Source organism: Malania oleifera, chromosome 8 (genome assembly GCF_029873635.1).
Source record: "Malania oleifera isolate guangnan ecotype guangnan chromosome 8, ASM2987363v1, whole genome shotgun sequence".
Lineage (NCBI taxonomy): Eukaryota > Viridiplantae > Streptophyta > Magnoliopsida > Santalales > Ximeniaceae > Malania > Malania oleifera.
In genome coordinates, this window is record NC_080424.1 from 38,229,609 (window position 1) to 38,245,684 (window position 16,076).

General features: G+C 36.6%; 1 protein-coding gene across 4 annotated transcripts in view; it reads right to left on the minus strand.

Annotated features, from left to right (window-relative positions):
- Positions 1 to 4,471: 4,471 nt before the first annotated feature.
- The window catches only part of LOC131161999 (bifunctional aspartokinase/homoserine dehydrogenase 1, chloroplastic-like), an 84,038-nt gene continuing 72,433 nt past the window's right edge, over positions 4,472 to 16,076 (minus strand). For all 4 annotated transcript variants that reach the window (XM_058118087.1, XM_058118085.1, XM_058118084.1 and 1 more), the window contains 3 exons: positions 15,321 to 15,404; positions 15,149 to 15,241; positions 4,472 to 5,017 (listed from right to left, as the gene is read on the minus strand). In XM_058118087.1, coding sequence (XP_057974070.1) covers positions 4,772 to 5,017; positions 15,149 to 15,241; positions 15,321 to 15,404 — 423 coding nt within the window. In that variant the 3' untranslated portion in view covers positions 4,472 to 4,771. The remainder of the gene's footprint in view (positions 5,018 to 15,148; positions 15,242 to 15,320; positions 15,405 to 16,076) is intronic.

Below are 16,076 nucleotides of genomic sequence, written 5' to 3' on the forward strand. Positions count from 1 at the left end.
AAGATTGTGTTTAATTGATTGGATAAAAGAACTAAATTCTTGATTGATTAAGGAATTAAAAAACAATTCAAGAATTGGTTAAAATAAATAAAAGAATTTTAAGGTATTTTAAAAGGAATTAAAAGAAATTTTTAGAATCCAATTCACCTCCTCCCCCTCTTGGGAAGCTATTCCTAATTTCAGTGGGGTCTGCAACTAAAGTATTATTCTTTTAGGCTGACGAAATGACATACCATTTGTTAGTCTTAAAGAACATCTTCCCAAGTAGGATGACCACGATATAATTTTTTTTTTCTTTTACAAATTTTCAAGAAATAGTGTCATTGAAGAACATCTTGTAATGTGGAGTCTGCAAATAATGTTATCTTATTTAGGTTGATGCAATGGGATACCATTTGTTAGTCTTGAAGAACATCTTCCTAGGTGGGATGACAATCAAACATCTTGTCCATCTACGATATAACAAGGGAGTCCTTACAACGACCTTCCTCGCAGCAACTAGGTGAGATGAGACAAATTTTCCTTCAGCATAAGTCATTTGCTTTTGAAAATTTCAAAGAAATAGTTGCAATCATATCTTTTGCATGGTGTGGGTTTGGTGGAGTCTACAACTTTAGTTATCTTACTTAAGTTGATGCAATGGCATACCACTTGTTAGTCTTGAAGAATATCTTCCTAAATGGGATGACAATCAAACATCTTGTCCATTTATGACATAGCAAGGGAGTCCTTGCAACGATCTTTCTTGTAACAACCTTGTGAGCTGAGATATATTTGGCCTTGACATAAGTCTTTTTTTTTTTTGTAATTTTCAAAGAAATAGTTAGCAACCATATCCTTTGCATGGTGCGGGTTTGGGTGGAGTCTAAAACTATACTTTAGGTTGATGTAGTGGCATGCCATTTGTTAATCTTGAAGAACATCTTCCTAAGTGCAATGACTTTGACAAAAGTCTTGTTGTTACATGGCGTGATAGTTGCCACATAGAAAATTAAACATCTCACCCATCTATAGTATAGCAAAGGAGTCCTTGTAACAATTTTGGACAATTGGAAGTCTCAAAAATAGAATATATTAGCATTAATTATGACTATAAAGGCTTACAAATGGGGGCGACCAAATTCTATACCTCTAAAAGTATGTGTTTACATCTATTTACAGTCATTCTTCAGATACTCTAATTAAAATCTTGAGCTCATTTACTCTCCGAAATCTCAAAACACTTTATAACCCAAAAATGGGTCCTCTTGTTCATCACCAACTACCCAAGTCACACTTGATCAATAACCCACATTGCATCAAGAATGGGCCATAAAGCCAAGGGTAGGTTGGGTAATTAATGTGCAAATAAAAGGGCATTGAAATTGAAATAGAGTATGCTCACAATTATTGTTATGGTACCTCTACCTTTGTACCCCCACCTTACTATGCCATCAATGGATCAATGTTTGATTGTTTGCGAGACAATTATCATATTGAGACAAGAGATGGCAACTAGGTGGAGGTCGATTTCATTTCCATTTAATTCATTTTATATTTTTATATGTAATTGTGAAACACTTTGAATGTAAATGAAAGTATTTTAAATTTAATTTATTAGTAATAATGTTATTACCCTTCAATATTCAATAGCTATAATTAAACATGACAACAATAGGTAGCGAAGATCAAACTAGTGACATTCAAATTGACTGACCTAGATTTATAGCAAGTCAGTGAAAGGCATGCAAAGGTCCATGTAAAAATCCATGCAAACAAAAACCAGAAAGTCGATGAAGGGCTACATAAATTTTGCATGCAGAAGTCCACAAAAAAATCCAAGCAAACTGAAAACCAACTTTAGAAAAGTAGGTGAAGGGAATTGAAATCGATTCTAGTAAAATCGGTGAAGGGCTACTTAAATTTTACATGCAAAGGTCCACGTAACATATCCATACAATTGAAACCAACTTTGGAAAGTCAGTGAAAGGAACCTAAATCTAAATTTGTAAAGTTAATGAAGAACTGCATAAATTTTTCATGCAAGGTTCACGTAAAAAATCTTTGCAAACTGAAATCAACTTTTGGAAAGTTAGTTTATTCTTTATTAACCGACTAACGAAAAGTCAATTTCTCCTTCATAACTAACTTTTCAAAAGTTAGTAATATTTTATGTAAAACAAATCCATGCATCCTACATAAATTGACTTTCCAAAATTCATTCGGTAAAGCTTACCAACTTTCTAAAAGTCGATTTCATTTTAGCACATTATTATAAATAATTGGGCAATAATCATGTAGTTGTGTTTTTTTATTTAAAAAAATAATATTTTTGTAAAAAATTCACAAAAGATCCCTCCATTTGCAGCTATTTACATCAAGATTCATCGAAAATTATTGTTTATCCTTAAATTCTGCCTTCAATCATGCTATAGTTTCTCCATTAGAAGACACTATGTGGCACTAGTAGAAAAGAAATCAACAAAGAAGTAATCAAGAATAAAAAATCATCAAATTTCTTTAAGATCTTGGACAAACGGTGCATGTTAGCTCATGAGTGCTAACTTGCATAAAGAGAAAACCAACTTTTCTATTTGGGTATTTTTGTTGTTGTTGTTGTTATTATTATTATTGTTATACTATTGGTGAAATTATTCAAAGATCCCAGGGGATTCTCCATTCAACTGAAAATTTTATGTTTGGTGTTAATGTGCATAATAGTTGTACCTATTTTGTTATTATTTAAATATATTATTTATGTGGAAAAAAAAAACTAACAACTATAAGTGTAGTAAGCCACTAACATAACATGGTGGAGGTCCTGCTTTGTATTGGATTAACAACTTGCAAGCAAGCAAGCAAATTTCATTTTTTCAAGCAAGGGCAGAGTTGACTCATCTTTGACCCATGGTTCAATTTGGTTGAAGCCAACACAATGGGCTCGATCTTGTTTTGCATCATTCTTGGATGTTAATGGAACCAACTCAATGACCAATTCCTATTCAATTGTAGTAGAACCCAGCATTAGACAGACATTCATGATGCAACCTTGCAATATTAGGGTCTATTTGAATCACAAGATAGGATATATCATTCAAAAAGATAATGTTAGCACATGAGATATATCCAACTAGGCACCACATGCCAAACCTAACTAAGCAACAAAAGTACCAAAATGCCCCCTTCTCACTCTCATAAGCTCCCCATCGACACCATACTCCCCCAGCCCAAATGTTGATAGTCTCATAGTGGAGATATTATAATTTCTAGGGTTTTGTTTGCCAACAATTTCCTCGTAATTTTGTTAGAAACTTGAGTTGCTTACAAATGAAATCAACATGCAATTTGCAACTAATTGTTCAACCACTCGTTGGTTTCTAAATTTGAAGAACCATTGGTTGGGGGATTTGGGGGGTGGGGTTTACAATGCCATTGAAATGTGCAAATTGTTGAGCCCCTCACTCCTTACTATCACCAAACATAATACTTAGTAGATGGCTAAGCAAATATTTGAAATTATTGGTATTGTTTTGCAAAGAGATTTGTGGAGTGGGTGAGAGTTGGAAGGGAGATGGGGTGACGGGAATTTGGCATTGCAATGGAGAAATATGCCCATAGATCCTCCGCAAGTTTGCCTAAAATTTGAGGGTATTTTTGTCCTACAAATAATTATCCTATTCAATTAGTCTCCTACTTCAAATATGGGACGGTATAATAATTCAGTCCACTCCAACTTAATTCAGTCCAATTTAGTTGTGTTGTAAACCTTAGTCACCAAACTAAATACATCCTTATGGTTCAGAATGTTGCGAAGGCTAACTGAGACAGTAAGAACAATGATGACCACCCTGTGATTTACATATAACCGCAACTTACATATAATTTTGACAAGTAATACTAAACCAAACTGCATATACATACAATAATATCTCAAATCAAAGCATAGTAGAAGTGATAAGCAACCAATACCAGGGGATGGTTTCAAAATACCAAGAAAACCTTATTGCCTAGCCAATTGAGAAAAGAAACAAAAAAAAAAAACTTTTTTTCTAAATTTTTTCCAATTAAGAAACATTTAATAAAATCAGGTTTTTAAGTACTGAAAGCTAAATTTAAACATGATTCTATGAACTGATTTCATATTGAACTTGAACTCTTCATTAAATTTAAATACAATTATTTCAAGAGTTTGATACCTAATATTTAAATACATATTTCACTTTTAACCTTTGCGACTCTTAGAACCATAAATGCTTGACAAAACTAACAAATAATTACATAAACTAAAATATTTTTTATACACAATAAATATTATTATTTGCATTTTAATCACTTGGATGTTGAGTTTTTTGGTTTTGGTCATTTTTCAATATAAGGGGGATGAAATTGGAAAGGCCCCCTATGAATTTCCCAAATATTATCCATTTTTTTAAATAAATCAAGCTTCCGCCAAACAATCTGATGTCTTAGCAATTCGTTTACTTAGTGAATAAGCTCAAACATAATTTTCTATTCAGAGGTTATTTAGATCACCTTAAAACTGGTAATATTCAAAATTTTGAGTTGGGATGAGTTCTAAAAATGTTCATAAATGTGACAATATATATGCGGGTGTGTGCAAGTGCATGCATAGGTGAAGGTAAAAATGTGGTTCCCAGAAAACTAAACAGGGGCGATACACATGCACAAATAAAGAAACTAAAATACATGACGGCTGTGGCACTACAACAGGGCCAGACCATGTGAGGTTTGCAACTAGAACATATATAAAAGCAAAGAAAAATAGATGGCCTTATGATGGGGCACCGAGGTAAGAGGCTAGCCGCAATATGTCGCTAAAAATGCCACCAGCTGTAACTTGAGCCCCAGCGCCTGGTCCACGAACTATCAGAGGCTGCTGCTTGTACCTTGCAGTTGTGAAAGCAATGATGTTATCAGACCCTGAGAGCTGTGCAAATGGATGATCTTTCTTATACTTCTGCAACTCCACAAGTCCCTTCTGATTAACGGCATCCACCACCCCCACATATCTCAGGACCTTCAGAAATTAAAATGTAGTGAGAAGAGGGAGTAAGAAGTTTAAAGTAGAAAAAGATGGTCATTTGGTGCAAAAACCTCAACAAAATTGTAACATTCAACAAGACCCAGGCCATCTTATTTGCCAAGCAACTTCTGGTGAGTGCCCACAGCCCTAAGAATTTTCAGTACTTTAAAGAGAAATTGGGATTGCATCCATGCACGGTTGTGGGCCCCACAGGCCAGCTTGGGATCCAGAGCAGCGGACAGCAATGACCCCGCATTTGTGTCAAACATGAGATGGTATCTCCCTTAGGAAAATTACATTTCAGAAACAGTCGAAGTCATTTGTTTCAAGATTTTAAGGTTCGATTTTTTTCAAATTTACTTGATATCATGTCACCTCAAAGGGTTAGAACCAACAATCTGTTGGCTACTGATTCTAAAACACTGCCAAATGAAGTTCAAAGCAAGCTATTGCGAAGGCCAGTGATTCTAAATTTTGACCAAGAAAAGCAGTGTGCAACCAGTAACATTTTTATCACTAGCTGGCGGCAGCTTATTTTAGCAGAAACAGAATAAACTGGCTTAGGCTTGGAATTTTGATTCTGCTTCCTTTCGTGATTGTTTGAAGGCTACAGTGTCTAGAAATAAGAGTCAATATCTATATTCTGAAGCTAAGTGAACACAATGAATATCTTAGAAGGAATTATGAGGAGTGGTCAACTATTTTAAAAATCTCATGGGTTAGCCAAATTTGCATACAACATCAAAAACCAATGGTCATGCTCTGAAAAATCTTCTTACCAAGGATGGGGGTAATTTAAGCCATACCACTAGAAGAGATGAAAGTACTTTTTCTAATGTTCGCTATGGCACTGAAGTAACCCATGCCACATTTCCCCTTTTTTACGTCCCCATGTCCCCCGTGTGGCGACATGGGGAAGTTAAAATAAAAGAGAGGGATGGGGTTTCTCTCGCTTTTGGCATAGCGGGGCCCTTTCCTCAAATCTGCTTGGAATGAAAAACACTGGGAGAAGTTAACTAATGCTGCTATTAATTTTTCAGAATCAAGAAGAATTTTGTGCAACTGTTGCCACTTCAATAGCATTGGTTCCTATAGGTCAGAACCTCTCTATTATGGCTGGTTTTCATCCTATTGCCTTTTGCATGTGTTGTGCGAGTGCATCTCCAAAAGTTTGACTGAGAGATTCAAGCTTGGGCTTGGTAAATTGGTAGAGAAGTCCCAAGCTACTCTTGTCAAGGAAGAGGCTGCCATAACTGTTACAAGTGCTTTGAAAATTTGATTTTAAGGCTCACAATAAGGTGAATTGGAGTATCCTAGAGAATTTGCTAATGGGCCTGGTTTCCTATTATATTTATTGCTTGGCCAATTACCTGGCCTTAAAACTGTTATATTCTCTATTTCGATTAATTGAAGATTGTTTGCTTATTTCTCAGGTGGCAGGGTTTGGAGACAAGATGATCCTATGTCACCATATCTTTTAGTTGATCATGGAGTAGTTAGCTAAAAGCCTAAAAGCTCCAGCTAATGATCCTGGAGAAAATGGGCACCAACCATACAAGTTTTTTACTGATGATTTTGTCTTGGAGTGTGTAGACCTGCTTCCCTGCCTTTGATGTTTGCAAAATTTCTTCCCAGTATCTGATTTTTCTATAAACAGAAATGAAAAGTTTATTTCTTTTTATTTTATTTTTCTTTATTTTATTTTATTTGGAGAAGGAGATGAGGGGGTGGAAGATTCCTTCAAGAATAAGCTCATTAGTAAACCTGGTTTTATATTAGGGAAGGTTCCAGTTAAATGTATATTTGGGGAAGGAGGTGAGAGGGTGGAGATTCCTTAAGAATGAGCTTATTAGAAAATCTTGGTTTTATTTACAGGAAGATTTCAGCTAAATATTTAGGAATTCCTTGTTTCATCTAAGTTGTCACACAGTGATTTCCAAGAGCTTTTAGAAAAAATTACAGCTGAAAAAAAAATATTTTTGTCATATGCTGGGAGAGTTCAAGTGATCAAATTGCTCTTTGCATGCACGTTTACTGTCTTCTATGTCTATCCTTCGCAAAAGACTTGAGGAGTTGAATGGTAAATGCAGACAGTTTCTTTGATCTACAATTTGAATAAGCAAATTGAGTCATGTACCATTGGATTAGGCTTTCAGTCAAGGGGTGCTTGTTAAGCTTTAATTGATTGAAACACTGCTAATATTATGAAACATAGTTGGCATTTTATTGTTAAAGCTCCTTTCTCAAGGGCTGAATGATGTCACTTCATTGAAGAAAAGAATTATTCAGGGTGTGAACATCCAAGAGACAACAGCTGGATTTTGAAGAAGATTCTTGAGAGACTCTTAAGAACCATATTAAGATTTGTATGTAAACAGAAAGAAAGCTTCCATTTGATATAATATATGGGGCCGTCTTTTGTTGTTCCCGTGGAAAGATATGGTGCAGGAACTATTGAAGACTTTTGTTGGCATGCTTGAACTACAATGCCATACTTTCCCCAGGGTGGTTCGTGGCGCTTTTCTCCTATTACTTCTAATCAAAGCAGAACTTTGGCAGCTTGACTGTCATGGATCAGGAAACAGATTATTAGTCTGGATGTCCTACAAAGACAGGTTCCGCCTCTCTTGAAAGTGCTTGGCACGCAGCAAGGAGTTCTTATCCTACAGCTATTTGGCATCACCTGGAATGACTAGGCTTGCTATAAGACTTAGTTTTATTCTCAGGATGGCTACTATAGGAAGGTTACAAACCCAAGATGTACTAGTGTCTAAGAACATTCTTCTTCCTCTTCCTGTGCCTTCCATCTCTACAAGAATGAGAACAATGACTATTTGTTTTTGTGTGCTCCATCACTAAAGAGGTTTGGGAGTTGATATTAGTGTAGTCGCACTTTATGGTGCAAACTATAATTATCTTACTGCTTTAAGAGTATTTTCATCATTACAATTTCATGCATAAAATAGCATTAGAAGAGTTATCCTCTCTAAACTGAAACTTCTCCCTTTTCTTCTCCTTTTTTGCTTTGATGTAACCTCGACAAACCCCCCCCCCCCCACCCCCCCCACTATTTGTGAGTATTGTTCATCATCATTGTTCATTGCTACGTTTACTGCCTCTTCTCATTGTAGCTGTCTACCATAATGATTTACATAAAAAATGCATTCTGTGGTTTGGGATTCATTTATGGCTCCACTTCCCTGTCAGTTTTGCTGCATAAATCTCTGGCTGGGTGCTGTGGCCTGTGTGCAACATGAAGCAATTGTGATTTGTGTTATCATAAACCTGCAAGCTGTTTTTTTATGTGTCTAGTTTGGTAACATCATGACTAGCTCTTGAAGTTTGATGAAGCTGGTTAGATGCGTTATGCTCAGTGATGGTTATGCTCCATTCTTGAAGTTTCCAGGTGTATTATTTGGTACCTGAACTCTTTGCCATGTTTGTGGAACTTCTCAACCTTTTCTTCAGAGCCCTAGAGGGACTCACGAGTCGCGACCCCTTCCTCCCCCTACCCAAGGTCTTAAATTTCGATTTCGACTCAAATTTCAAAGCTCCAAAAGTACAAAAATTTTGACTGAAATTTCGATTTTGAAGTCAATTTCGATTTCGATTTGAAAAAATAACGGAAATTAGTAGTAAATCATGGAATTCTTCGTGAAACTTTAGAAATGATCAACATAATAATATAAGTTTTAGGACTAATATATTACAAATTAAATACATCTATATTTTGTATGAGGTGGAAAAATTGTAAAATAGTATGCGTATTAAACATATTTGTAAGATAATGTACATTAAACATATTCAGTTAATACAAATGAAATTTATAAATCATTTAAATATTATTTATTATACAAATTATAATAATTTAGACATGAATGATTAGATATAATGTTACTGTAAGTTTATTTTTTCATATAATTTCGAAAGCATTTGTAATAATCTTTTGTTTCGATAAAATAAAGATAGAAATTTCACTTCACTCCTAAATTTCTCATTTGAATTCTAACGAAACTTCTTCATATAGTTAAAATTTCGACAAGTTTCGCTCAAATTTTGAAGTTTCGATAAATTTCGAATGATTCGTTGAGATTTCGATAGAAATTATGCAAGACTGAAATCAACTGCCATTTCAATTTCGAGGGTGACGGGAATTAGAAATTTCGACGGAAATTTTGATGATTTCGTGGAAATTTAAGACCATGCCCCTACCTTGACATTGAGTCTATTCATCATAGCCCTAGATGGCCTCATGACCCCACCCACCCCATTCCTTGACGTCAAGTCTCTCTCCTGCTTTGCCTCTTCTCTCATGTTTGTCTGGCTCACAATCCTTTCCTCCTCCTTCCTTTCAATCGTTTCTCCTTCCCAACTTCAAAGCCTCTTGTTTCTCAGGCTTGAAGCTTTTCGATCTGCTGTTTCTCCTGTGCACACCCCCTCTCCACCATGCAATGGCAGGATGGCTAGTCTTTTTTGACCTTGCACTTGACAGCGAGAAGGTCGATCTCATCACGGTTACTGAAAATCTCGAAGGCAAGAGGGTCTACATTTTTCTTGATATGGGTGATACTGAGCAGCTCCTGGCTGCCCTTGAAAACATCTGAAACTCATTCAGTGCAAGGCCTATTTCCTCCTCTTTGCTACGATACTGGGGGTCGAAGGAGAAGACTTTTTTGCTCCAACTGAAAGAAAACGCCCTTGGCAAGCTCCTTGTCCTAGCTGAAATCAACGAAGAGAGGCTGGACGGTCATCGCCTTACCAGAGAGTCCCAACTCGAAAGGTTGATCCAAGTTATTCTCAGTTGTGAAGGAGCTAGGCCATTGAGTGATTTTTGCCTTCCTGCCCATCCTAAGGTGTGGTCGAGAGCAGTGTTCAAACTGTATCAGTTGAGTTCCACCGTTGATCCCCCTCGAGTTGTGATTTTGCCTCTTCGGGAGGTTCAGTGTGCATGCCCACGCTGTGAAGGGGCTGCATCAAGCTTTCCATAGCTAAGATGCAGATGAAGTTGGTGAAAAAGGCATGCAAGGACACATGTTCCTTCGTACGTGTTGTCTGTGAGGCTGCAAAGGTTCTCCTCGTTGATTCTTCTAGGCCTAGCTCTCTTCGCCACTTACCTTGTGCAAGTTTCACAGTATTGGGGGCTGGTTTTTCTCTGCACTCCTCTTGTTCAAGTCTAGGTGCCTTCAGTTCCGGCCTCTCACTTTCAGGGTTCCCCTCCTCCCCTCCACCTGTTAAGCCTGCTGCCTTCACCCCTTTCCCCTCCAACTGTGCCCTGTTGGTTATTTGGACTTGCAGCAGGTCCTTCTTGGGAATTCTAACCGTCCACAGTTTCGGCAAGGCCAGATCAAGCATGCTTGTCCAGTTCTGGCTGGCGACTTTTCTTTTGGTGAGCCTCTCAATCAAGTTTCTGAGGCGGATAATCTGGCAATTATACCTGCAGCAGCTAGAAATTTGCAGAATGAAGAAGCTAGTCCCCCCTCTCTGGTTGATGGAGTTAAATGAGGCACTTAATAGCATTGATTTCAATCTGCAGGTGTCTAATTGGGTGCTTCTCAAAATGAACTTGGTGAGCAAGAATAACAGGGTATTTTTAAAAGGTTTGGAAGAAAGAGTGAGGTGATTATTTGAGGAAATAGAGATCAGAAGAGAAGACATGATTTTTGGAAATAAAACAAAAAACGCAAGGTAACAGCTGCTTGAAAGGCACAAGTAGGGAGTTAAAGAACTGGAAGAAAAGGAAATAGTAAGGGTCTAAATGCAGAAAACTGGTCTAGAAAGCTTACTCTCAGAAAATATATTGCTCAAATCATCACCTTAAAGGAAATGACTTCAGGGAAAAAAAATCTAAGGCTCCTTGGTTGAGGAGGGAAGTAGAAATACTAGTTTATTCCATCGTACAGCTAAAGCGCACCATAAATTTAATATGATAACCAAAGTAGAAGAGGGAGAGATATTGGTGAATGAGAGAGAAATCAATAGAGGCATTTGCAACTTTATTAAGGCCTTGTACACCAAACCAAAGTCATGGAGAACAACAGTGGGAGGGATTATGTTTAGAAACCTGATCCTCTCCACAGTTCGGTGGCTTGAGAGGCCTTTTGAGGAAGAAGAAATTGTTTGAGCTCTTAAGAGTTGCAATGACGATAAAGCCCCCAGACCCAATGGCTTTAATAAGGATTTATTCCAACTAGTACCTTCTCAAGCAAGATACCATTGGGGTTTCTAAAGATCTCCATAGAACTGGCAATTTTTTGTCCAATATTAGCTCAACCTTAATCTCCTTGATTCCTAAGAAACCGGGGGCCTGCAACATCAAAGACTTTCCCCGGATCAGCTTGGTTGGCAATTTTTACAAAGTTCCGTCCAAAATCTTAGCAGCTAGGCTGAAGCATGCAATTTTGGCAGTTGTCAAAAAGCACCAACATGCTTTCATGCAAATGGGCAAATCATAGATGCTACTCTGATTGCCCATGAAGTAGTGCATGCCCACAATAAGGTTGGGAAAAGAGTGGTGTGCAAGTTGGACATGTTGAAGGCCCCTGACCAAGTTAACTGGAATTTTCTGCTGTACTCTCAGAAAAATGGGTTTTGGGATTCTTGGTGCAGATAGATTCGTCAGTGCATCTCTAACCCATTTTTTCTAGTACTAGTAAATGGCTGCCCTATTGGCTTCTTCAGATTTTCTTGTAGTCTGAAACAAGGTGATCCCCTATCCCCTTTTTTGTTTATCATGGTCATGGAAGTTCTGAGTCTCACAAAATAACTAACGCAAATGAAGGCAGACTTCTCAAGGGACTTACCATTGGAAGGAACAATGATGCTATGGAAATCACCTATCTCTTTCTTGCATATGACACTACCATTTTTTGTGAGGATGACCTGTAGCAAATTCTTAATCTTAGATGCATCCTCCTTGGTTTTGAAGCGAATTCAGGATTTAAAAGTGAATTTGGGCAAAAGTGAAATCATCCAAATGGAGACTTGTGATCGTGGACCTTTTCAAATGGGGGGTGGTTAAAGAAATTTTTGCAAAAGAGAGGCCTTGGCCTTAGATCCCTTATTAGCTTTAAGAAGGCCCCTTTGGGGAAATGGTTTTGGAGGTTCATGGCAGAGAAAACTCATTTCTAGAAGGCTGACATTGCTATCAAGAATGGTCACCCTCATAACAATTGGACTTCAAAAGATTCAAAGGAAGCTCATGGTACAGGTGTTTAGAGATATATCATAAGAGGATGGAAGAGATTCTTCTCTCTTATCTACTTTCATGTGGGGAATGGGAAGGATTTGTTATTCTGGCATGATATTTGATGTGGCAAATCCCAGCTCCTTTTCCCTTCCATCTTTAGAATTTCTTGCAAAAAACATGCCCTCATTTCCCGACACATGGAGTTCACCAATCAGGGGATTGTTTGGAACATTCCTATGAACAGGAATGCTTTCAATTGGGTGCTTGGTACTGAAAACAGATTTTTTCAGCAGTCTGTATAAAATTAAGTGTCAAGCCAATTCTGATGAGCCCAAATGGGTTTTGAGCAAGTTTGGAAACTTCACGGTTAGCTCTTTGCCTCTTTCTACAAAGACCTTAGCTCCCCTGTTGAGAGCAGCAAAAACTTCCCATGGAAACTTATTCGGAGTTTGGCTGCCCCTACTAAGGTTGCTTTTTTCACATGGGAAGCTAATCTTGGAAAGATCTTTACCATGGTCAATCTTCAGGAAAAAAGGTTTCTCTCATGTTAATAGATGCTTTTTATGCCTGGAGCAGGAGGAATCGATTGATCACATCTTTTTGCATTGTTCAAAGGCTAAGAAATTGTGGAACTTAAGCCACTTCCATTGTAAAAAAAAAAGTGGGTCACTGCAGCTGCAGTAGATCACATCCTTTTGCATTGTTCAAGGAGTAAGAAATTGTGGAACTTAGCCATCTCCATTGTAAAACAAAAGTGGGTAACTGCAGCTGTGGTAGAAAGTAAACATCAGATCAAATAAGAAAGAAAATCTATCTCCCTCATGGCCCTTGCTATTTTTTGGCTGGTGTGGAGAGAAAGGAACAGAAGAGCCTTACTATTTCTACTATTCAAACTGTCATGGAACATTAGATTGAAAAGATCTCTAGCTGGCATTCTGGCTGGTTAGGAGGGATCCTTTTGTAATCCTTGATTTCTTGATACTTTTTTAGTAAGGGACGTTTCTCTTTTTCTGTTTCCTTTGTATTTGGGTGGCATCCTCTTGATGCCTTTTTTTCATAAACTTTCTCTTTGAAGATTAAAAAAAAAAAAGGTATTTGATACCTAAACTGCTGCATGAGAGCAATCCAAGTGCTGGGGTTTCCTTTTGCAGTTTGTTCTGCTTTTGTATTTGTTACTCCTTTTTACAGCATTTGCCTTCAATTGCTACTAGGTTGTAATCAAATTTTAAGTTTTAATTTCAGCTACCACTCAAATTTCAAGGCTTCAAAAATATCGTTGAAATTAATAGTAAAGCATAGAATTTTTATAATTGAATTGAATTTAAGAAAATGTCAATAGACATAATAATGACATATAAAAAACTAAACTTTGTAAATAAAATATGTCAATAACAAGGTGTATAAGGTGCAATAACCGTGATACAATGATCATATTAAACTTAACTAAAATAAATAAAATTCATAAATGAGTAAATATGAGTTATTACATACAAATAAGACTTATTTAGACATATATGGTTGAATAAAATGTTGCAGGAAGTATCTTAGATCAATTTTGCATTGTAGTTCATAAGTGTGACAGTATCATTCATATCCTTTTTGTAACAATCCTTTTTTTCAATAAGAGAGAAAATTTGTTAGAAGAGAAACTTCAATTTGGATCTTAAATCTTAAATTTCGATTTCATGGAGTTAAGTTCCATAGTTTTTGTTCCATAGTCAAAATTTTATGATTTTGATCAATTATGAATTATATGTGGGAATTTTGATTAAAAAAAAAAATCAAATTTGTTTGACAGAAATTGACTATCATTTCAACTTCGAGGGTGGTGGAAACGGGAAATTTCAACAATTTTGTGGAAATTTAAGACTGATTGTAATTAGTGTTCAATACAGTTGGTTATAACCAGCTTGCTGTTGGTTCATTGCCCTGGCCAATTTGAGAAACCCTGAATTTCCTAGTAAGGTGATGGAAGAGAAGATGTAAAGAATAATGTCCCTTCTGTATGGATTTCAGTTGGTTAAAGTTTAACACATGCATAGGCAATTAAATTTAGTTCCATATTCTTTGCAAGCTATCCCTTTTGTATATGGCAGAGTTGTTTGAAGCACATTGTTCTCCCAGTAAGGCTAGCATAAGGTCCATTGGTTACAGATAGTGTTCAATAAATATTTTTAATGAAGAAAAAAAACAACTTGTTTAAATGAGCATATGCTCATCTTTCCTCTTCATATTGGATTACACAAATCTTGTGCTTAAGAGACAAGACATGAGGCGCAACAGCAGAAATAGGGGGAGATAATCACAAATGAAAGCAGGAAGGCAAGACAGCTTCATTGTATAAAATCCTAAAACAGATCTCACATCATCAATTATGATAGTGGCTCCCATTCTTCTAGTTGCTCAATTATGGTGACTTCCTTCAAATACCATGCAAAAGACAATAGAAGTATTTGGTTTCTATGAGGTGTCAACACCGAGTCCACTTTGGTCAATTAATTTTTCTAGGTATGCTAAAGAAAAGTTGAAAATCATTCTCGTAAAGGCTTGATACACATTGTTGGCCCACAACCTACAGCTTAGGCTTTTAGGTGAAATGGTTCCTTAACACAGTATCAGAGCCATGGTTAACGGGAACTAGGAAGTCGTCGGTTCTAGATTCTTACTGCCTGTGTCATTGTTTGTTTGTGAAAAAAAAAATAATGTCATTCCCAATAATGGTTGTTAACCATTGTTTGTTTATCTCTCCACATGCAATCAAACAGCACCTGCAGGGAGTGTTGAGGCTTGATATATATTGTTGACCCCGTAACTGAAGCTTAAGATTTTAGGAGTAGTGGTTGCTTAACAATGCTAAATATTTTGGGTTATCAACATTTCCCTACTGTCAAGGCATGCTAACACATGTAACCTAGCATTAGCATCTACAAGATACTTACTTCCCCTGCAGCATCAGCATCCTGCTGTCTCCTAGCCAACTCTGGGTCAAATTGTGGTAGTCGCTTCATAAATTCCTCCACGGAAGCACATGCCTGCAGGATCAGAATATGAGATAATAAATGTGTATTCATTCAGTACAATGCTCTATTATTAACAGAGGTTAATACACACTCTTAATGGTTCAGGAACAAGGCTTTGAACAGGTATATCTGAAAGTTCTAACTTCAGACCAGATTCCCGAGCAAGAATTATGACCTGCAATATGACAGCAATTTTGAAAGTTAAATAGATTTTTTCTTGACTAGGAGGGTAGATCATTTATCTTGTAGAGAAAGCATAACATAAATCAGTGCAAGGGAACTAGGTGGTCAAACCTAAAGAGAGAAAATATATTAAAATTTAAAGATGAAATGATCAAAGACTGTTTGGACAACAGAGGATGGTGTAGACCTAAACTCTTTGAAATAGGATAGCTAGCTCTATTAAAAAGATAACCAAAGAGATTTTAGGTGAATTAAGAGAAATATTCTCAAATAGAAAAGAAAGTTAGTGGTATAATCAAGATGTTCAAAAAGCTGTAAAGATAAAGAATTTGGTCTAAAACATGGCAAAAATGTAGAAATATGGAAAACTTCTAAAAGTATAAAGCGACGAGAAAAGATGCAAAAAAGGCCATTAGTGAAGGAAGCTAAACATAGATCATTTAATAATCTATATGCTAGATTAGATACAAAAGAAGGGGTTTAAACTTGCTAGAGCTAGAGAAAGAAAGAGCAAGAACCTAGATAATATAAAATGTATTACAAGTTAGGATGGTCTTGGTTAAGAAAGAAGACATAAAAGAAATATGGCAAAGTTACTTTAGTAAGCTATTCAATGAAAACCAAGTAGAAGTCCTAAACTCATAATTAACAAATGAGGAGAAGC